This window comes from Miniopterus schreibersii (assembly GCF_964146895.1).
Source record: "Miniopterus schreibersii genome assembly, chromosome: 2".
Taxonomy (NCBI): Eukaryota; Metazoa; Chordata; class Mammalia; order Chiroptera; family Miniopteridae; genus Miniopterus; species Miniopterus schreibersii.
Genome location: NC_138102.1, coordinates 127,315,344 through 127,337,182, shown reverse-complemented (window position 1 = coordinate 127,337,182; position 21,839 = coordinate 127,315,344). Strand labels below are relative to the sequence as shown.

Here is a 21,839-nt window from a genome sequence, read left to right as displayed (position 1 = left end):
TATTTTATTGCTTCAAATCTGATGGGTAAACAAATTCTTCCTGTAAGGGTATTTCCTGCTCTGTAACATTCAGACTCAACATGTCCATACCGATTGCTATTTTGTTATAGTGACTATTTGTTTAGGATATATTAGAGAAAAGATTTATGGCAGCTTACAGAAACACATACACAACAAAATAAAATTGAATATAAAGTATGGGAATAAGGAAATTGAGTTAAAAGAAAAATGAGTGAAGAAAACATCCAGCCCAAAATGAAGTTAGTTCACAAAATAAATAAAGCATTCAATAAAGTTCTCCACATTTGCTAGAGGTAGACCACAAATTTAGCTCTCAGCTTTTTAGCAGTCAAGAGTAAGAGAGAAACATAATTCACAGCATTTGAAAGATATAATTATAAGCTAACCAGAGGCTCAGGAGAAATACAAGTATTCTTGGTAGTAAGACTAGAAAGATATATTTCCATTGTTCCATATAATGCTAAGAATAGCCTCCAATTTTTACAAAGATCTTACTTACTGTGTGTCAAGCATGACCCTAAGTGCCTTGAATGCTTTATTTCATTCAATTCCCACAACAATTCCATAGGATGGATATTATTAGTATCGCTTTTTTACAAATGAGGAAACTGAGATACAGAGATGCTAAGTAAGTTACTGCAGGAACATGATTAGTAAGTATGTGATTTGGCATTCCAGCACAGTTCTGCTGATTCCAAAACTTTTCTTCTACCACATGGCTTCCATGTGGGAGCTATATCTTGATTCAATCCCTAAGTATCCCTGATTATCCAACAGAACCCCTAAATAGCCAATATAATATAGCCCCTTCCACTTTCTCCCTGCCTCATAACTTTGTTTTTTCTTCTTTGCACTTAACCACCATCTGAAATTATGTTCAGTTATTTACTTATTTTGTCTTTCTCCTATTAGAATGTGAATTGTAAAGCTGAAATAATCTTATTTATCTTGTCACTCTTGTATCTTCCGAGTCCGCTTTATTGAGGAGGCACTCAATATTTTCGAAGGAATGAATTTTTCAAGAAGCAAGAATTAGGTGTCTATTTCAAACTTTTGCATGTCTGAGAATCCAGTTGCTCCTACTTATATTGAAGAAGCTAGGAAAATCCCTTGGCAAGTGGAATGAGGAAACTGAGACAGGTAAACACCAGAGCAATTCACAGTCAGATAATAAACCACAAGATCTTACTCCCCCAACCAAGGACACTTAGGAGAAAATGGTTTACACATTCCAGACTGTGCTGGGGCAGATTGACCTTGGTCCCGGGGACCTCTTTGGTGACATTCTTTGAAGTAAAACTAACCAGAGAATGATCCAGATCCCTGTATAAGTTCATTTTGATTCATCAGCATATCAAAGGACACACCTGGAAAGTTGATGAGTATTCTATTGAGATCCTCCCCTGTGACCTCCCCTGAAATTCCTGCCTTTAGAAAATAGATAAAAACCCTTAAGACAAAGGACCCAGTGCGCAATCTCTCTGGAGCACAACTGCACCTGCCACCCTCCCTTCTTTCCACCTGCATGTATCTTTGCTTTCTTTCTCCTAAGTTCTAAGGGTTCCCAGGAGACTTGCAACCAGGAGAGGAGTGGGCAGTGGCAGCTCATCCTGGGCTAACCTCTTGAACCTGTCCCTGAGGCCCTCCTTTTGCCTCTGTAACTTGTTTTCTGAGTCCACACAACCCAGCTGGCACACTTCTCTGCCTATGTGACTTTCTTTCTAAAGGGCCAATGAAACCTAACCTAGGCTTGACTTATCCTCACATTTCCAAAGGGCCACGGCAGCTCCACCTAGGCTCACTCCTGTTGCTATAATCTTGCCTTTTCTATCTTAAGCCCTTCCTTTATTTCACTGTCCCCAGCTTTAATAAATATACTCTCGAAGTCATCTGGACTCATATCATGAAATCTTTCTTACACAAAGTCAAGAACCCACACATTCCAGACTGTGCTGGGGCAGACTCGCCAAGTCCTGGTCCCTTTCTGTTGACATTGGTTCCTTACAGATACTACTTACATATTCTACTCCAGTCTCCATTACTTATGTATAGTAATTATTCACCAAAAATATAGTGCTTCTTATAACTTAGCTATTTTTCATAATCCAGCTTGGCATAGACTTGATATTGTACATTTGGTCTCGTAATTTTAAAAATTATACTTAAGAATATAGATAATACCATTGCTTGTCACATATGAAGAATTTTTTTATTCATTTGCCCATGGAAAATGGTTGCTGATTTTTAAAAGCCTACATTCAAAGAATTTGCCTAGTGGCCTGTCCAATACAGATTTTGAAATTTTCTGCCCAATATTTCCTATTTAAAAAAACAGACCAGTTCTATAAAAGAGAGAGAGGTTAACTTAATGACTTAAAGCACCAAGAACTAACATGTACCTGTTCTGGTTAAATACCTAATTCTAGTTGCTATGTTTACAGGCAGGAAATAATCAAATTATTCAGCAACGCAGCATCACTAGATCAGAAATGGGAGCAAGAGATGATTAGGGGGTTTTCTGAACTACAGACCACAAACACATATGGAACCCCAAGATATTCAAAATAACTGACTAGATGACATTAATAAATGAAATCCAGGAAATCTCAGAATAAGACAGATTCTTAGCCCTCATTGTCTTGACACATATTTCAGTGTTGTCGAAGACTTTCAGGTTCTCTTGGAATTTGAATCACATGGCTGCACTTCCAGAGAGGAGGGCAAACAAATATCACAAACACAACTCTTCCTGAAATCTTAGAAACTGTCTGTGAACATTTGGCTAATCCTTCAAAAATGGTCATTTTCTTCCTTTTTCTTTTTAGCAGCTATAAAAAAAAGATGATGCTATATAAAGATAGTTAACGACATGAATTATAATATAAACTAAGTAAAGAAAATACAAAACTTTATGTATACAAATTCCATATTTTTGTAAAAAATAGTCTACACCCATATATATAAAAGACTATATAGATACATATATTAAGATGACATTATTATGTAACAGTTAAGGATTACTTTTATTTCCTCTTTTCCTTCTCTATATTTCTAACTATTCTGAAATTCTATGAAAGTATATTACTTTTGGAGTCAAAACAAAACTATTACTCCAACACTCTCTGTACATAAAGACAGTTAATGTCCAATTAGTGTGATAATCAATTAAATCAGTTCTTTTAAGACTTCAGTCATTTTAGTGTTGAGTCTAAATGATCCAAAACAAGCAGATGTGCTAAGTGGTCCAGTATTGAAACTTCATATAGACATTGCCTAAGCTTGACCTCTAACATTTCCAGCATGTGTTCAAGCATCCTCCTTGCTGCTTTAGTATCTAGGAATGGAGAAAAGCAACAGATGGTGACAGTATGACTGGTAGGATGCCAAGCTCAAGAATGGAAATTCTACTTCAAGACTATTTTTCAGGGGTACAATAATATCTGGAGAATTTAAGTACTAAACTTACCAAAATGCAAATGTTTGGTATAAAAGAAAAGGTGATTATATAAGATCATAGAGTTTAACATAAAACATTTAGGGTAAATTAACAAAAAAGCAAAAATTTAACCAAATTTCCAAAGAAGATTACAGAATTTTTTCCCTAGATGTTCTTAAAAATAAAATAGAAATGACAGTATAATTCACTTATTATTATTATGCATAATAAAAACCCATGGCCATCATGAGTCTTTTGCCTTTTACTCTCTGGCTCCAACATTAACATCTAGCTGTCAATGAGTGTATTTTCAGAGAATAAAAACTAACATTACCATTATCTTAAGTGAAGTGTAATTCATAAAGTTAAAGTTTCTGTTGAAAAGATTCACAATACCTTCCCAAATACAAAGAAAACAGCTTACGGTAAAATTTTAAATGTTTGAGATTTGAAGTCAGAAAAATTAGGATTTTAATTCTGCCTGTCACACTTATTACTAACTGTGTAACCTGGAGGAAGTTTCTGATTTGGGAACTTGATTTCTTTGTCTGTAAATTGGCACCTAATCATGAGTTTCTTTTGAGCTTGAAGGTTTTAAGTTCTAGTTTTATTGACATAATTTCTTCCACCACTACTATATATGATGACACTTCTTTAATATGGTTTCTTCACACAATTTCCTTTCCTGAAGTTCACAGGTAGAAGTACATAACAAGCAATGGCATAACCCAGTGATTTCCCAGCTTTGCTTTGAAGATTGTGGTACCCAAACTCTAAAATAGTCTCCAATGATCCCTGCCTTCTAGTATTCATTCCCTCTGTAGTTTCTGTCCCGTAAGTGTGAGATAGACCTAGTGATTAATTTCTAATGAATAGAATAAAGTGTAAATGATGGTGTGTGACTTGGAGACTAGGTCATAAAAGGCAGTATGGTTAATATCTCTCTCCCTCGCTTCACATGCTGTGTGTGAGCAGCCCTGTGGAGATATCCACATGTTGAGGAACTAAAGCTTCCGGGCAATAGCCATGCGAGTGAGCTTGGAAGTGAATCCTTCAGCTCAGTCAAGTATTCAGAGACTCAGCCCTGGCTAACAGCTTGACTTCATTAACCTCTGAGGCAGAACCACACAACTAATCTGTTTCCAGATTCTTGACTTTCAGAACTGTGTAACATAATAAATATTTCTTGTTTTAAGATGCTCAATGTTGAGGTAATATGTTATAGAACAACAGATAACTAATACACAGACCAAATCCCAAATCACAACATTGGTAGGGTCTACAGACAAAAATGCCACTTTCAAGGAAGACAGAAAAGAAGTTTCTATTATATTACTACATTTAGTTGAAAATCAAAGAAAAGAATTTGATTGTTTTAACAAATGGACTACTATATCAGAACATGGCAGGGATTTTTATCTCAGACTTTTATACCCATTCCTTCTAGGAACTTGGGACAAGTGTCCCAGACTGTATTGGAAGAAATCCAAGTCCCACCCAACATTACAGTACATTGTGTCTTACATCCATTTGGGATTTTGGGCTCGGTATTTACTATTTGACCCCGAATAAAGCCAAATACCCTTGACACATGATAATTCATAATTTTCCCAAAGCCTACAGTTGAATTACACTTTCTGTGAGTTATGCACCTGCTTCCCTATAGCTCAACACAGCCTTCTTGTTCCCACTATATAAGCAGTCACCATAAAGAAATATATAAGCTACAGTGTGCTTTCATAAATTTGAGGTGGTCTAGCAACATAATATTTTGGGTCCAGCAGACTGCACTAAATCATGGTCCTTCTCATTGACAAATAGTCTAGGCATCAGGCACCTTAACTTTCTCCTATGTCAAAGTGAATTTGCTGCCTATTGCCACTATTGGAGAATTTAGAGTATGACTTGTTACTTGTTTTGTACAAGAATTGAATTTTTGAGGCTAAGTTTTAAGTCCTCATATCCTCATTTTTTTGAAGGAGCTACTGTGTCTCAACAAAAACTGAAGTCCAGATACTCTGCTTTAGCTTCATTTAGCTGCTGTCTGGCATCTGTTCTTCCTTTGCTTGCTAATAGTGTCACAATTTTTATTCAGGTAACCTCCCCTCCTAGATACAGTTTATGGGTGTTTAGGGGTGCTCTAGGGGTGGGGCAGGTGGTTTAGATTTGAGGTAATTAGCCTAATTTTATCACTTGGCCACAAATTTATTCAAAGACCTGCAGCTGCTTCCATTCTACCATTCTCACTGACACTCCTGGGTTCCCTCCTTCCTCATGCTGTGGTCTTGTGGCCTGATGAATATCTTGGGGACCCAGGGATAAGAGCTATGTGATTTCCAGCACACATTTGGTTAAAGCCATTGTTGCTGTTGTTTTGGCTTCTACCACAGCACTAACCTTAAAGACATTCACATTCCCTCTATATTGAATTTGTACAAAAATCCTATTAACAGTTTCTTAATTAAGCTTCTGGAACATAATTGGCATTCTTTGGGGTAAACATTTTAATTGTGCTGTCCTGTCCTTGGAGTAAATAAACTACAGATTTTCCTGATTATAAAACAAAGAAGAAAAAGAAAACATTTCATTTGTGGACAAATGCTCTTATGAAATGCTTGGTGGAAGCAATTAGGAATCAGGGAAGGAAGGACACATACATCTTTCACGTCCTGGTTATATATCTCATTCTAAAACTCACTGTCTTAATGATGTCAGAAATGAGAGAGAGAGAGAAATGTAGGAGGAGGAAAAACGTGATCTATCCCTCTAAGCTAGGAAGGATTATAGAAATTACATAAACATTTTGGAGTATAGGAAATGGCTTTTCACTCTAGCTGGAAAAAAAATCCGCATAATTTAACTAATTTAGAAAATGATAATTATTAACACGGCTCATTTGGAATAAAATTAATCCAACAAATAATTCTTTGGTACCACTGCAATATTCCTCAAACAAAATAGCCTCTGTGTGTGTACATATATGTATATATCTATATATATAATATATAACATGCACACACCCTAGCCACACAAACACACGTCAGTTATTCCATCAAAGTTATTTAGTCACCAGAATATCTCCCTTTCATCATCTATACTCCATTCTTAAATGTCTTTTCTGGATAGATGAACCTTCAAACGAGATGATACTTGAATGCTGATCCTCTGTTTTTTTAGTAAGCTGAACATTATTGATTTATTTAAAAATAATCTTATCTCCCACGTTTTCCTACTAAATGACCATGTGCATAAGTAATGTAAGTGAGCTACAGGAACTATTAGCACTAGCAGTTGTTGCAAACTATCAAAGTCACAGATGGTTAGAGATGAGATCAAGAGAGGTTAGGGAAGGTAATGCAGTAAAATTGCCTATTGCCTCTTTGTAATCATCACCCAAAAGAAAAAGCTCAGCTTTTTCATGAATCTCCGAACCACAAATAAGCTGAAAGTGAAATGACATGCCAGAATTCCTCATTGATGCCTTTCATGCTCTATAATATTAAATTAACTAGACAGTACATGACATTGCAAGATAGAACAAACCTCTTGAACTATAATTCGCAGTGACTTTGAGAGTTCATGACTATGAGTATATGATGGCTACTAGAGAAAATATCTCCCATGAGCCCAAGCTTTACCACAGGCATATCCAAATACAGCGACATCATTAACATCATTTATCTTCACTGAATACATGGCTTTCACCTTCAGAACACCTGTTACTCATGTAAATGTAGAAAATTTGTTCAAGTATTTCAAGAGGCAAATGACCCACAGATTTTCTCTTAACAAGAGCTCATCTTGTGTCCCCAATTAATAATTTTTATTGAATTACTGACATTTCCCCCCAAGACATTTCTCAAGTAAAATCAGAGACTCCGTTTCATTTGTCTCTATTTCTAGATACCCCAAATAAAGGCTGGATCCTAATAAATATTCAATGTATGCTAGCTGGAAACATCAATAAATGGATCTTTGATTCTCAATACTAGGTAAAATGTCCTATATATAGCAGATTAAAAAAAAATTTTTAAAGGAAGAAAAGCTTGTTAAATTTCATTACATTTGCTGCAGCAAGAGGTTGCCAAAATGCAAGCATAGCTTCATTAAATTATCATGGCCTTAAAAGTCAACATATTTGATTATATTTTGGGGCAGAAACACAGTAACAATCACTTAGCTACTGATGTGTAGTTTTAATGTGGAGCCTCCTATAGTAATTTGAAACTTGAGAGGGACTATAGTCTAAACAGTGTTTCAACCTCAGTATGTATTTAAACCCTGATACCGCCACAAACTGAGAACCTCGGATCTGGGTTGCATACCCTAAGAATACAAGCAATGGGACCATTGCACCATCTTGACTAATAAAGAGCAATGTTTGTCCAGTGATGTTAGGAATATTATCCATCAACTACTCCCAAACCATTCCATTTACTCCAGTGACAGGAAATCATCCTCCACCTACATCTCTTTCCTTTCAGCAGACTCTCCATTTCTTACGATTTGAGTCAAGTGACCAGAAGACCTTTAATAAGTATTGCTTACTTATATAAACAGAGATTAAGGCATATTTGCTTAGAAGAGATTATCACAGAAGGCAGGAGCTTCAGTGCAGGATATGATCTGCTATACTTGTATGGCCTTCCTAAAGTAATTTTTAATTCAAATATTTATTAAGCACCTACTATGCACCATGCACTGTACTGTGCACAGAGAATATAGACAAGGGTTTTTATTCCATGAGCTCATCATATTCGGGAGGAAGCCAAGAGACAATAATAAAATAACAAAAAAGAAATATTAGAGAATGAGAAGTGCTGTGGTAAAAAAAAAAAAAAATCACTGAGAGCCAAAGATAACTATTTATCATTAGTTTTTCCCCCCATCATCAACCACAGAGAAAAACACTAGCATAAACATCAGTTAAGTGCAATACTTACCACCACAATTACATTTGCTGCAGGAATTGGAAGGTTTTCAACTTCAAGATCTTGACCAGCCACGGCCAACAGATTGAGAGATGGATCATACGCGGGTCTAAGAAATGCTGAATTAACAACTTGGTGGTTTTTGCTTATTTGAGCTTCAGAAGAGGAATGTTTATATATCTTTTGTGGAGCTATATCCAGACTCTTCTCAATATCTTGTGAATGGTGATAAAGGAATGCTGGCTTCCCACTCTTTTTATGATGAATTGCCAAAAAGTGGTCATTATTTCCTGAAAAGCACCCTGAAAAGAGGAAGAGACAGAAACAAAAATCAAAGACCTTATTTAGTAAGATGAGTAGAAATATCTGATATGGAGAGTTTTTTGTTCTAAGCTGCTTTAAGACTTGTGAAGGATTTAGATAAGTCTCCTTTTTTTCCCATTTCATTATCCCCTCAAAACAGAACACACTTGGTAGTATGAGGCATCTCAGAAACTATGGGTGGACAGAAGTGGGTGTAGTTCGAAAAAGTCCTATATATCAGATATTTTAGTACCTCTTTTAGCTAAGAATTTCCTCCTTTATCTAAACCTAAGTTCCAACGCCCTGTTGTGCTTCTATTCCTGGATGTCCTACCTGTTCCTCAAATGACAATGACTTCTATCATATTCAAGCTTTTCTCCTTTTAATCAATGGCATTTCATAGAATTCTTATTTTGTACTTATTTTATCCTGGTTATATTATTAAATGTATATAAATGCTCCTAGAGTATTTTATGCTCACTGAGGGCAGAAACCTGAGTACACTAATTGTGGTAGCAACTTCCAGTTACACAACAATAGCCATTCTCTCCTTCTTACTTAGTAATATGGCCATCCAGATAAAGTAATACATTCACCCTTATTTCTCCTGTTAGGTAAATATACATTGAATTGAATAACTCTTTCTCCTACTTGTCGTTGGCGACAGGGGGAAATAGAAAACATATATGTTAGTAAAAAGATTATCAGTCAAAAAAAAAAAGATTATCAGTAATTCAAAAACCCATTAGAGAAGCAAGCATAAGATATTTTACATAAAATAACAACCAAAGTGAACAGATCACAACATATTAATGCCCCTAGCACAGTACTTAGCAACCATAGATACCCCAGATTTTCCCTCGATATGCCTATGGCAACAAAAAGCTATACACATACTGTTCATAGAAAATTACTCTCCTGGTACAATTTGGGACAGACTGAGTTGTGTGGCTATAGTACAGGGATCATTTTTCCCTCTAACACCTACCTGGAGCAGAGCCCTCCCTTCACAAGGCCAAATCTTGGTCTGTTTGGGCCTGATTAACTCTGCTGGCCTCACTGTGATGATTTCCTGAGACCCTGCCCCAACACAGAAGTGTCCGAGCACCCAGTGGGTAGCAGGCTAGACCTGGTATATCTGGGAATATCTGCTGAGTGACCTCAGACCCAGCACTGGCACCAAGTGTGAATCTGAATTAATCTAGTGAGCACCACTTGCCTCTATCTGGTGACTCACTGTGAACCTACCTCATGCAACTCAAGGCTAGAGGCTATTTCAGTGACTTAGCCTAATGGGCATTTGGCAAGTGGAAGCAAATGGAGGTAGATTTCAGGGTGCTTTGCTCCTTTTGCTGACCTCCCCCTGGGCCTGGTGTTAGTAAAAGTCAGCCTTGGTGCACAGCTTGGTTGTTTCTGCACACACCCAGGCCCAGTAGAGGCAGCCACAAACTATGGATCACTTTGTAGCTCTGAACAGGTTTCCAGGGACTGTCACAAGCATCATCTGAGATTGACCTGCACCAGACTCCCCCACAAGAGGCCCAGAAACATCACACCTAGTGACCAGCTTCAGACAACATCAGAGCAAAAGACAATAAACTTCACAAGTGGCACATCCAAAGGGAGATCTCGGCAGGCACTAAACCCTGCTGAGGCAAGTTCCACTTCATGTGGTCAACACCTGCATAGCAGCTCACAAGCCATGGTCAGGGTTGAGCCTCACAGCCAGCCAGCCTGAGGGTAGATTCCATGCACAAAAGGTCCAATAGCAATCAAGACTCAATTACAACAGGAGGGTCCACATAACCCACACAAGGGACATTCCTGGAGCACCCAGATTAGGTGATCAAGGAGACTGTGCCACTGAACCCTAAGGACACCTACTGCATAAGGTCACTTACCAAGACTGGGATTCGTAGCAGATCTATCTAATACATAGAAACAAACACAAAGATGCAGCCCAAATGGGGAGACAAAGAAATATGCCCCAAATAAATGAATAGGAGTAATCTCTAGAAAAAGAGCTAAATAAAATGGAGGCAAGAAATTTATCAGATATAGAGTTCAAAGTAATGGTTATAAGGATGCTCAATAGCATGAAAAATGACATAGAAATCATAAAAGAAGACCAGTTGGAAATGAATACAACATCTGAAATGAAGAATACACTGGAAAGAATAAACAGTAGATTGGATGAAGCAGAGGATTGAATCAGCATTTTGGAAGACAAAGTAAAAAAACCACAGCAGTCAATCAGAGAAGCAAAAAGCAAAAAGAATTTAAAATAATAATTTAAGGGACCTTTGGGACAACATGAAGCATAACAACATCTTCATCATAGAGGTACCAGAGGGAGAAGAAAGAGGGTAAAGGATCAACAATCTATTTGAAGAAATAATGACCCAAAACTTCCCTAACCAGGTAAAGGAAAAAGACACACAAGTCCAGGAAGCACAGAGATTCACAAACAAGGTGAACCTAAAGAGGCCCACACCAAGACATATCATAATTACAATGCAAAAGATTAAAGGTAAAGAGAGAATCTTAAAAGCAGCAAAAGAAAGACAGTAACCTGCGAGGGAGCTCAAATAAGACTGTCACTTGATTTCTCAACAGAAATATTTCAAGCCAGAAGGGACTGCCATTAAATATTCAAAGTGATGAAAAGTAAGAACATATAAGCAAGACTACTTTACCCAGCAAGGCGAGCATTTAAAATTGAAGGAGAAATAAAGAGTTCCCAGACAAGAAAAAGCTAAAGGAGTTTGTTACCACCAAGCCAGTATTACAAGAAATGTTAAAGGGTCTGCTTTAAGAAGAAGAAGGGGGAGGAAGGAGGAGGAGGAGGCTGATGAGGAGGAACAGAGGAACATACTTAAAAGAATAAAATCGCAATAAATACGTACCTATCAATAATCACTTTAAATGTAAATGCTGTATTTGCTCCAATCAAAAGACACAGGATAGCTAAATGGGTAAGAAAACAAGACCCATATATATATATATGCTATCTACAAGAGGCCATTTCATTTACAAAATGAAAGATACACACAGACTAAAAGTAAATGGATTGAAAAAGATATTTCATGCAAATGGAAATGAATAAAAAGTTGGGGCAGCAATACTTATATTTGACAAAATAGACTTCAAAACAAGGGCCATAAGAAGAGACAAAGTAGGACACTACATAATGATAAAGGGAGCAATCCAACAAGAGGCTATAACCTTTGTAAACATTTACGCATCCAACATAGGAGCACCTATATATGTAAAGCAAATATTAATGGACACAAAAGGAGAGACAGAAAGTAATACAGTCATGGTAGGGGATTTTAACACCCCATTAACATCAATGGATAGATCTTCCCGACAGAAAATCAACAAGAAAACAGTGGCAGTAAATAATATACTCGATCAAATAGACTTAATTGATATTTTCACAGCATTTCACTCCAAAGCAGCAGAATATTCATTCTTTTTAAGTGTACATTGAACATTTTATAGGATAGACCACATGTTAGGACATAAAACAAATCTCAATAAATTTAAGAAGATTGAAATCATATCAAGCATCTTCTCTGACAGTAAAGGTATGAAACTAGAAATCAATCATAAAAAAAAAGAAAAACACACAAAGACATGGAGGCTAAATATCCTTTTAATCTCCAATCCAAGGCTCATTTTCCTGCCTGTCCTCTCGATCCCACCTCCTCTGTTCTAGGGGAGCTCAATCAAATGATTATTCCACTTGCTCTCTCCTTTATTTTCAACCACTCCTTCTCAGCTGACTCCTTCCTTTTATTTATTAAATGTACTCTAATCTCTCCTATCTTGAAACAAAGAACCAAATCTCTCAACCTTCCCTTCCCTTCCTGATAACACTGTCACTCTCTCATCACACCCAACTTGCTGCAAGAGTTGTTCATGTTTTCTCCTTTACTTCCCACTCACTCCTCAATCTAATTAATTCTAGCTCCCCCCCCCCCACACACACACACACTGAAACTATTTTCTGTAAGTTTATCACTCCCTCATCCCCAATGGATTTACAGCTTAGAATCCGCAGAGACCAGCCAAATCCAGCATGGCAACCAATTTTACCTTACGGTGATCCCTAGCCTCATTATACGCTCATTGTAATATATATAAAACAGAAAGCCCATAAAAGGTCACAAAAGGGCCCACAGAGCCCTTCTGAGAAGTCTCTGCCCTTCTCCCATAGAAAAGTCCTGAATATTCCTCACCTTTATTGAATGCCCTACCCCTAGATTAAATGAGCCTCAATAAAAGAAGTAAATACTACTAGGGAGGGGCTGTTCTCTCTGTGTCGACTTTGTCTCACTTCTTCACTGATAAACACACTTTCACTTTGAACTTTATATTGGCTCTCATTTGAATTCTTTCCGGCCCAAACTAAGAACACACAGTTGGTTGTGGACCTTGGGGGGCTGGGACCCCTGCAGGTCCTGCATCAATATGGAGGAAGGGAGGAGATCAGGGATGTTAATGGTTTTGGTGATAGAAGCTGAACAAGTTATCTTCTGGTGTCTTCTATTTTCTCTGTGTAGGAGGGGATGAAGTCATATCATAAGAGAGAGAAGACAAGGAAGAAAGATGCGGGGTGGGGGGTACAGGAGAATGGAGGAAAATTGAAACTGTTCTTATAAAAATCAAGGAACAAAGTTGATATGAGATGAGAAGTAGCATTCCTCATCTTAATTAAGAGCTCAATGACAATTTTCTCCACCTGTTGGGGACAAAGTGTCTCTCAAAATGTTTAGTAAGTAGTTTGTCAAATATACTCATCTTCATTTGAAATAAAATTGCCTTTATCATAGAAGCAACATTTACATGAGAATAACCAGTTCTGGTGGTCACAAAATTCCACAGTTGAAATTTCAATCTGGATATGACCTTGATAATCTCTAAAGAGATCTTTAACAAAGGAAAAGAAGTGTATGAAATTGCAATGTTAAGTTGAAGTACATTGTGATTCATTATTTCAAATTCACTTTTGGTAATTCCTGGATATACAAGGTAGAATAGTGTGGTATACACACTCTCAGAATAAATCCTTGTATTACAAGTGTTTAAATCAGATTCAATAACATGTGAAAAGAACAAAAATATGAAACAGTAGTTTATAAAGGCCTGAAAAGTGAACAGTCAAAAAGGCAACTTTGTTCTTTGATCATTTTGTAAAGGGGCAATCTTTTTTTTTTTAAAGTATTGCCAACAATTTCTTCTCTAGAAAAGAGACATAAATGGATAACCCTTGGTAATTTCTACATCAGAAATGATGAGGCTCTCATTTGATTTGTAAATGCCTCTCAGGAAAAGTTAAAAATACACAGAAGTACCAATGAAAGTTTATATAGAAAATGCCTATTAATAGTATTGCAAAATTAAAGAAACATACTTTTCAAAAAAGCAATGAATTAAGAGGTAAGGGACCTAGATTATTTAAATTGCCTCACCCACAGGTCTCCTCTCATGGATGTGAACTTGAACAGTTCTCTTCTTCATCGCTGAACCTTAGCTTTTTTCATCAGAAAACGAAGGTTACTCTTATATATCTACGACTAAATTAGAAATGCTCTTCAGTAAAAAAGAAGCCTCAATTCACTTAGGTTTCACATGGTGCCAATTTTTTTCTAAAAAGGTAAGTTTTTTCATAAGTACAATAAAAGACCCTTTGGGAACTTCCAGGAGCAGGGATTTCCAGCAGCGATATCCTTGGATGTAAGGAGGCTAATATTAAAACTATTCTTCTACTTTTTCTGTATCTTTTGGTATTGCTAACCCAAGAGGTAACTAATCTCCAGTTAAAATACCCACAGCAATAACACAGAATCTTCCAGACGTACACTATAAGATGTATCAAGGGATGTCTGTTAGCATAACCTCCCAAGTATATATAGCTTGCTGACTCCTACTAATCATAGCAGCAAAGTACATCAGTGTTTTTGAAGAATTCCATTATGGCTTTGTCTATATATAAATCCAGTTTTATAAAATTCAGTTTGTGTCCTTTAGTTATGTGCAAATGTATATGCGTGTACTTATAAGTGCACACATTTGTTTTGCTTTGTACTCTGACACCAACCAAGCAATTTGACAAAAAAAAATTCATCTTCAAACCAGCTATTTTGTCATATAAGTTAAAAATAATAAAATAAAATGAGTGTCTACAAGATAACAATGATTGAACTTACAAAAATTGTAAACCATCATAGTCCTCCTCAAAAAGACTTATATTCAAAGACCTTCTTCGAGGAGTGTTTTTCCTAAAATCTAGTTTATGCACTGGTCACTAGGTGTGAAAACATAATCCCATGAGGAGCTGCTGTGTCATTTTCTAATACTATCACATGTTTGGCCAGTGATGTGTCTAGTATATCTACAATAAAAATAAAAAAATCAACACCAAAGTAATTAGTCTATTTTTACAGAGCTGGCTCTATTTTCCTCTACATAGGAGAGGACTTAAACCCTACAGGAATAAGGAATGGTTTTAATTAAGGCATCTTGTAAACTTTTCCTGCATGTTCTTTCTTATTAACACTCCACATTTCCCAAATACTCCATCAGAAAAATGGTTCCTACTCCCACTTCCAGCCCAGTGGGATGATTCTAAGTGTCCCTTACTTCTTCCAATTTATCTCTCCCACTGAAAGTTGAGCAGCACAGTGGAAAACTATCTGGGAGCCACAGAATTGACAGGAGAAATCCACTGTGTGCTATGTGCTGGTGGTAAAATTACAATGAAAGGGTTTCATGTTTCCTGATTTTTGCCCAGCTTTAATGGACTTATTTTTCATTTGATAGCTATATATTCCAGAATGGAACATAATACAGTTCGGACAGCATCCTGTGGGACAATGTGACTAGACATAAGTCATGAAAAGGAAGTGGGGTTAAGACCACTGGCCTCAGACCGCTGGAGGAAGTGAGATGTCGGCGCAGACAGAAGCTGTCAGCTGCCCCCAGTTCCTGAAGCACTGAGTTGAAGGATGCTTGGAGGAGAAGTTGACAGGAGTAAATGCTAGTGTCTCTTAAACTCTACACGGCCATTAAGAGAAGACCTTCATCAAGATATGCCCTCTGGGGAAATATGAAATGGAGAAAAATGATCATAGGGCAAGAAAGCTGAAAAATGCTAACTTCTGCAGAAATCGCAGGAATTGAGTTCTGTGTGCACTTACTGAGTAGTGAAGCAGCACATTTGTTCAATCTAATTTCTAGACATCAGTCATTGTTATGCAAACAGCTAAACACTATTATTTACAAATAGCTATAGAGATTATAACTCATTTCCATTTTTTATAGTAGAGTTCTCCAAATGGCTGGGCTCTAATTGCAAAACAAAGAAAAGGAAGTGTTGGCTTTACGATTAATTCTCATAAGTAGATTAGGAATTATATTAAAACATAGCAAAATGAACATTATAACATACAAAAAAATGAAAATATTGCTACAGTAATGATACTACAGAAATATAAACTTCCAGATATCAGAGCAGGAGGGTGAGGAAGGAGGTCCCCAGAGGCTACTTGAAGAGATTCCTGCCCTGGTCTCTGGCCTGTGTTTAAAAACTAAGGGGTACTTGGTAGGCCCTTCAGGTCAACACTTCTGCTCCATCCTGCTCTAGTCCCTTCATCCATCATTTGAAATTGCCACTGGGCTAAGGCAATATACTCATAATTCCTTGGCAAAATGAGCATCTGCTAGGGAAGGACCATGCAGTTAATAGCTACTTCTCTGGAGCAGATCAGTTTGTCACATCTTTTCTAAAATGCAGCTAGTTGAGAAGAGCAGCCTAAGCACACAGCTCCAGAGGGTGAACTTCAAGACATCAGGGCCTGGGCCTGGGCCGGGGGTGGGGGGGCTGCCAGCAATGGGAGCTGGTGCTGCAGGGTGAAGTTTGGGGGACCAGAGCTTTTGCTTCAGGCACACACAGGACAGGCTTAGACTGGAGGCATGGACCCTTCACCCCTGGGAACTTATCCTGACTCAGCAGAACTTAACTCTAGGGAGGAAGTAGGCCTGATTCCCAGAATGCAGGCGTAGGAACCCTGATTTCATGAAGCACACCCCTCCCTGCCACACACCCCAAAGGTACGCGGACAGGCTCTTCACACTGGAGTATGCAGACCAGGCAACACATAGCTTTCAAGGTGTATGTGGACCTGGAGAGAGTTCAGCATCCGAAGGGGGAGATTTGGGCCCATTGGATGTTGTGAATTCAGACAGCTTGTAGAATCGGACAGCAGGAGTGATGATACTACAAATCCTATCCAAGCCCTGAGACTAAGCGATGAAGGGCTGCAGGGTCTCTAAAGGTTATGGGATTTTATTCTCTTATATACCTCAGTTTGGAAAACAGAATTTATTCTCTCCAATATAAACTTGCTAATTTTGCCTGAACATTTTTAAATTTATAAGGCAAAGATTCTACTAGTATTTTAAAAACTTGAGGCATGCCAATTCGATTTTTGTACCAGGCACTTTTTACAATAGAAGGCTTTAGAGTGATTTCTTTTTAAGATAAGAAAAGGGAGGCACAGATAATTTAAACTGTAAATAGCAGAGTTGGGATTCAAACCCAAGTAGTCAGATTATAGAGCCTAAGTTTTTTGTGGTGGTTGTTTTTGATTGTTTGCTCTTTACTATGCTAATGAGTTAGAGTATATTTTTGCTGTTTCCAAAGTACAAGCATGCCGTTTCATAACATACTTTCTATCCTAAAGTGTGAAATGATTATCTTATACAAGCACCTGGTATAGAGTTGAAACCATCCCAGGGATTTAGGAAACACTTATTTGTATTTCCCTTCTTAGAATGAAATCTGTTTGTCTCCTCTCTATGAAAGTCAGTGTTTATCTTGAGAGGAGATCCTTTTATTGTATTTTCATAGCTTCAGTTAATGCTCAGACTTAGAGTTACAAACAGCATGATAATATTTATAACTTAAGCACTCTAAATATCAGGCATTTCCAGTTTGAGGACACAAATCACTCAGAAGTAACCAGTGGACACCTGATGGGAATTCCTGATGCTCTGGAGAAACAGAGGTGTCCAGGGACACCAAGAGCCATGCCCATGAGAATTCCCCTAGGGAACTTCTTAACTGATGGGGACTATTTAGAGGCACTGAAACAGCTGTCTGACTGTGAACTTGGATTTGCATAGAGGAAAGCAGCACCATGGAAATGTTTCTACAATCAAATTTTGGTTTTCTGATGGACCTGAGGTCTTCAAGAGAGCCAGACTGGAGCTATACATAATAGGTCACCTGAGATAAAATCAGCATTCCAGAAGAATGCTGCATCTTGGCCAACCAGATGCAGCTAGGAAGCTGGGCCTTGATATTGGGAAGTGATTAGTAGTTCCATGAACAGGTTGAGGCTGCCTTTGACCATGCCCAATATAGGTTCTTCCCATCTCCATGCCCCTCCCTTTACATTCAAACAGCCCTGCTTCCCCAGTGTTCACAGAACCACATGCAGCCTTCCATGTGAACCTGGAGGCCAATGGTCCAGAAGCTCCATGGACTGCAAATGAGCAGGAGAAAGTCATGGTCAGCAGAGGAGAAGCACTGGCAGAGCCGCAATCCTACAGGAGGCTGGGGAGCTATGAGCTGCAGCCCTGGTCATATGCTTGTACCTCTCACACTCTGCGGGTCCTTAGAGAGAATAATTAGGGAGGTGGCTCCTACGATGAGTCTGGACTACCTGCCAAGCAAGGCAGTACAATGGGAACTAGATATTTCAGATTTATGGTATTTATGTAAGCATACTTATGTATATATTTTCACTGGCCGCCAGGTAAACTCCCCCAAAATTTGTATTTCACATTCATTTAAATAGAGATTTGCTGAAGATATGATGCTAGATATCATGTTTAGATTGACCTTTTAGGTAAGGCATTGGGAAAAAGATTTGGGAAACTAGTGTCCACTGAACGTGGTATTTATTTCAGTGCAATTAAAATATATTGTCTAGACTGCTGCTTCATGTAAACAATTAGTTTTGCCTTGTTATTGGTGCACGTGGCTGCAATTTTAGTGCATATCAACATCTTAATGAATTGAAATTGAATGAGATCTGATTATGAGGGAAGTCGAGATAGACATTATGAGTAAAAATTATTAAAATGGAAAGTGTTAATATTCACAATGTGCTTGTTAATTGTTTTTCTGTCACAATACAATCACAACAATGACACATATAAGTCACAGTATTTGGTGAATAAGCATTAGAAAATTTGATCCTAAAATAATATTTTACCATTAAATATTTTTCTTCAAAGCTATTAAAATCTTTTGTTGGGAAATATCAATGCTACGCTAAGTGTGTCAGCACTTGTAAGTGCTTTGAAGATGAAGAATGCACTCATAGGCCAAAATCTCCTTTAAAAGGGAAAAACGGATTTCTCTATCTTTTGAATTTGACTTTACAAACAACTTTTAAAAGGTTTAACAAAAAACTTTCCATAAAACATAACACCCATGTTACTGTTACGACTAATGGCAATAAATGGGCTTTTGATGTGTGATCCCATAATCTCATAAAAGTGACTTTTTATAACTCATAAACCACTCTCCATTCTTCAGGTGTAAGCATATCTCACATAAGAAAAAATGTGCGGGATCCAAAAACTTTATGGTTCTAGAAAAACTTTGTCTATACATAATAAAGAGAAAGAAAATGTATACAACCACCCAAATGCTGAGAAACTTTCTGTAATGGTTTGGGTTTTGTTTAGGGGGGGCAAGGGAGGGCTGGATTATTTTTGGTCTTGATTTATTGAACCCACTGCCTTACACTCCACCTGATTTTGAATGTGTAAGTGGCTCATGGTTGCTATTACAGGATAGATAATAACCAATAATCAGGGTTAGGAGTTCTGGGTCTACTCCTTAATATACAGGCAGCGTGTTACATACCTTATCTAATTCCTTAATCTCTTTAAAATAAGAACATTTATCTCATTTGCATCCTGAAGTAATAGTGGAAAATCATGTAGGAATATCTATCTAGGAGGAGTTCAACACACAGCTCTACTACAGCTAGAGTGGTTCCCATGGAACAGGGACTTATCTTAGAGATGAGGTCCAAATGAAAGCTTTTTTGTCCCATTTCCACTTCTTTGTAATCAGTAAATGTAAACTGGGTCAAAGAAGCAGTAGTAAAGTCAATTCTACTCTCTGCGGTCATGAAAATGAGATATAATCTCTTTATCAATGTAAAATAATTTATCATAACTTATTTTGCCAAATACGTCTTGAATACATTTATTCATTCATTGAACATTTACTGATGGTACACTAGGTAACAAGCACAGTTCTAGGGAATGGGTATGTGAAGATAAAAGCTACAATTCTGTTACTGTCCTCAAAAAGCTTCAATATTCAGGTTAAGTACATTAATAGAGGAATATGCTGTGGCCGGTGTGGCTCGGTTGGTTGAGTGCCATCCCGTGCACCAGAAGGTAGCTGGCCCATTCGATTCCTGGTCAGGACACATACCCAGGTTGAGGGTTCGATCCCCAGTTGGGGCATGTGGTATAAGAGGCAACTGATCAGTGTTTCTTTCTCACATTGATGTCTCTCTCTCCCCCTCGCTAATGAGTTTGGGTTTTATGCTAAGAGAAAAGGAAACAGCTGTATTAAAACTCTTTACAAAAAGAGAATATGACCTAAAATAGTATGCTTTTTAGAGCTTTACCTCTGACATTATTATGAAGGATGGATCTCATAGTAGGTCATTGTAAGATGCTATACGAGAAACAAGGACCCAGCCCAAGGCAGTGATGTGGGCATGAGAGTGGAGAAGACTTGGTGACCTTTTGAATGAAAGCAGCAAAGGAAGGGAACACAATGAGTAATTTGGGGCCATCCTGGTGTTACTCACAATGATAGGAAACATGGAAATAAGCGCGATTGTGATAGGAAGTGCTGAGTATTAACGGAAGCTTGTGGGCTATCCAATGACTCCTGGGTAACTCTAATGATAGAGCTGGAGTTCAGGAGAATATCTGAGATGGAAATACGGTTTAGGAATCTTTGGTCTGTAGGTCTGAATATTATCATGCAAGAAGACTGTATAGAGAAAAAAGAAGAAAAGACCAAGGACACATAAATTCTAGAGAGCACTAACCATTAAATAATACTCAGAGGCAGGCCTAAGAGTAGAAACTGAGGAATGGCCAGTGAGTAATGCAGGAAATGCTAGGAAGTAGTGGTTATGCATGGAAATCAGAGAGGGGAATTTTCAAAACTTAGAAAGAGACCAAATTAGATAAACACTAAATATTTATTGGTAAGAAGAAGATGATAGCTAGTCACCTTCCTTATGCTCAAAAGTAGGATGACAGGATGAAGACTGGAGTTGGTAAAGAAGCAGATGGGAAACAAAGAAGAGATGCTGAATGTGGATAATGCATCCCAGAATTCTTACAAGATGCCTGTCAGTGTGTGGTCTCCAACAGAGGATACAATTCCATGGTGCTAGGAATGTATGATCTCCAATGTACATATACATATGCCTTAAATGCCAAAGACGCAGACAGGTTTGTCCTAGTGCCTTAAACTCTGTCAGTTAGCTTTAGGAATCCTTTCATATCGCTATAGCCATTCTTACATTACAAGGCATTTTAATGAGAAGTGAAAATATAGCTAATCGGCAAGGCATTTGGGCTGTGAATCTGCCAATCAGATTCGAAGGACTTTGCCGCTGAGTTGATGGATAGTTGTGGTCTCTTGCAAGCCCAGCCCTGCTGCCCTTCAGTTCACAATAGTAGTGAAGTCTGTTTGAGATAGTAGTCTGTTTGAGGGCATGCAGGCTCCTGGGGAACAACCTGAGTTTTGGATAAATGAGTTCTGTTGAAGTTCATTCTGGAAGTGGCTTAAATGTCTCGCATGGGTGCCAAGAAGAAATTAAATGCAAAAAGAGGAGACCAGAAATATCACTGTTGTTTTTATTTATTCAGTGTATTTATTTAATCTTTAGTAGCTTTTATGCCAGGCTCTGCTCCCAGATGTTAGGCTGGACAGGATCTGCAATAGATGCAGTAGTAAACAAAATAGACAAATATCTATGCCTTCAAGAAGTTTATATTTTAATGGGTAGAGGAAGAATCACAAT

At 37.8% G+C, this 21,839-nt stretch overlaps 1 protein-coding gene across 2 annotated transcripts in view; it reads right to left on the bottom strand.

Moving 5' to 3' along the window:
* Positions 1-21,839, bottom strand: part of PTPRR (protein tyrosine phosphatase receptor type R) — a 223,209-nt gene that overhangs the window by 195,446 nt on the left and 5,924 nt on the right. For both annotated transcript variants that reach the window (XM_081128448.1, XM_081128449.1), the window contains exon 2: positions 8,401-8,690. In XM_081128448.1, coding sequence (XP_080984574.1) covers positions 8,401-8,690 — 290 coding nt within the window. The remainder of the gene's footprint in view (positions 1-8,400; positions 8,691-21,839) is intronic.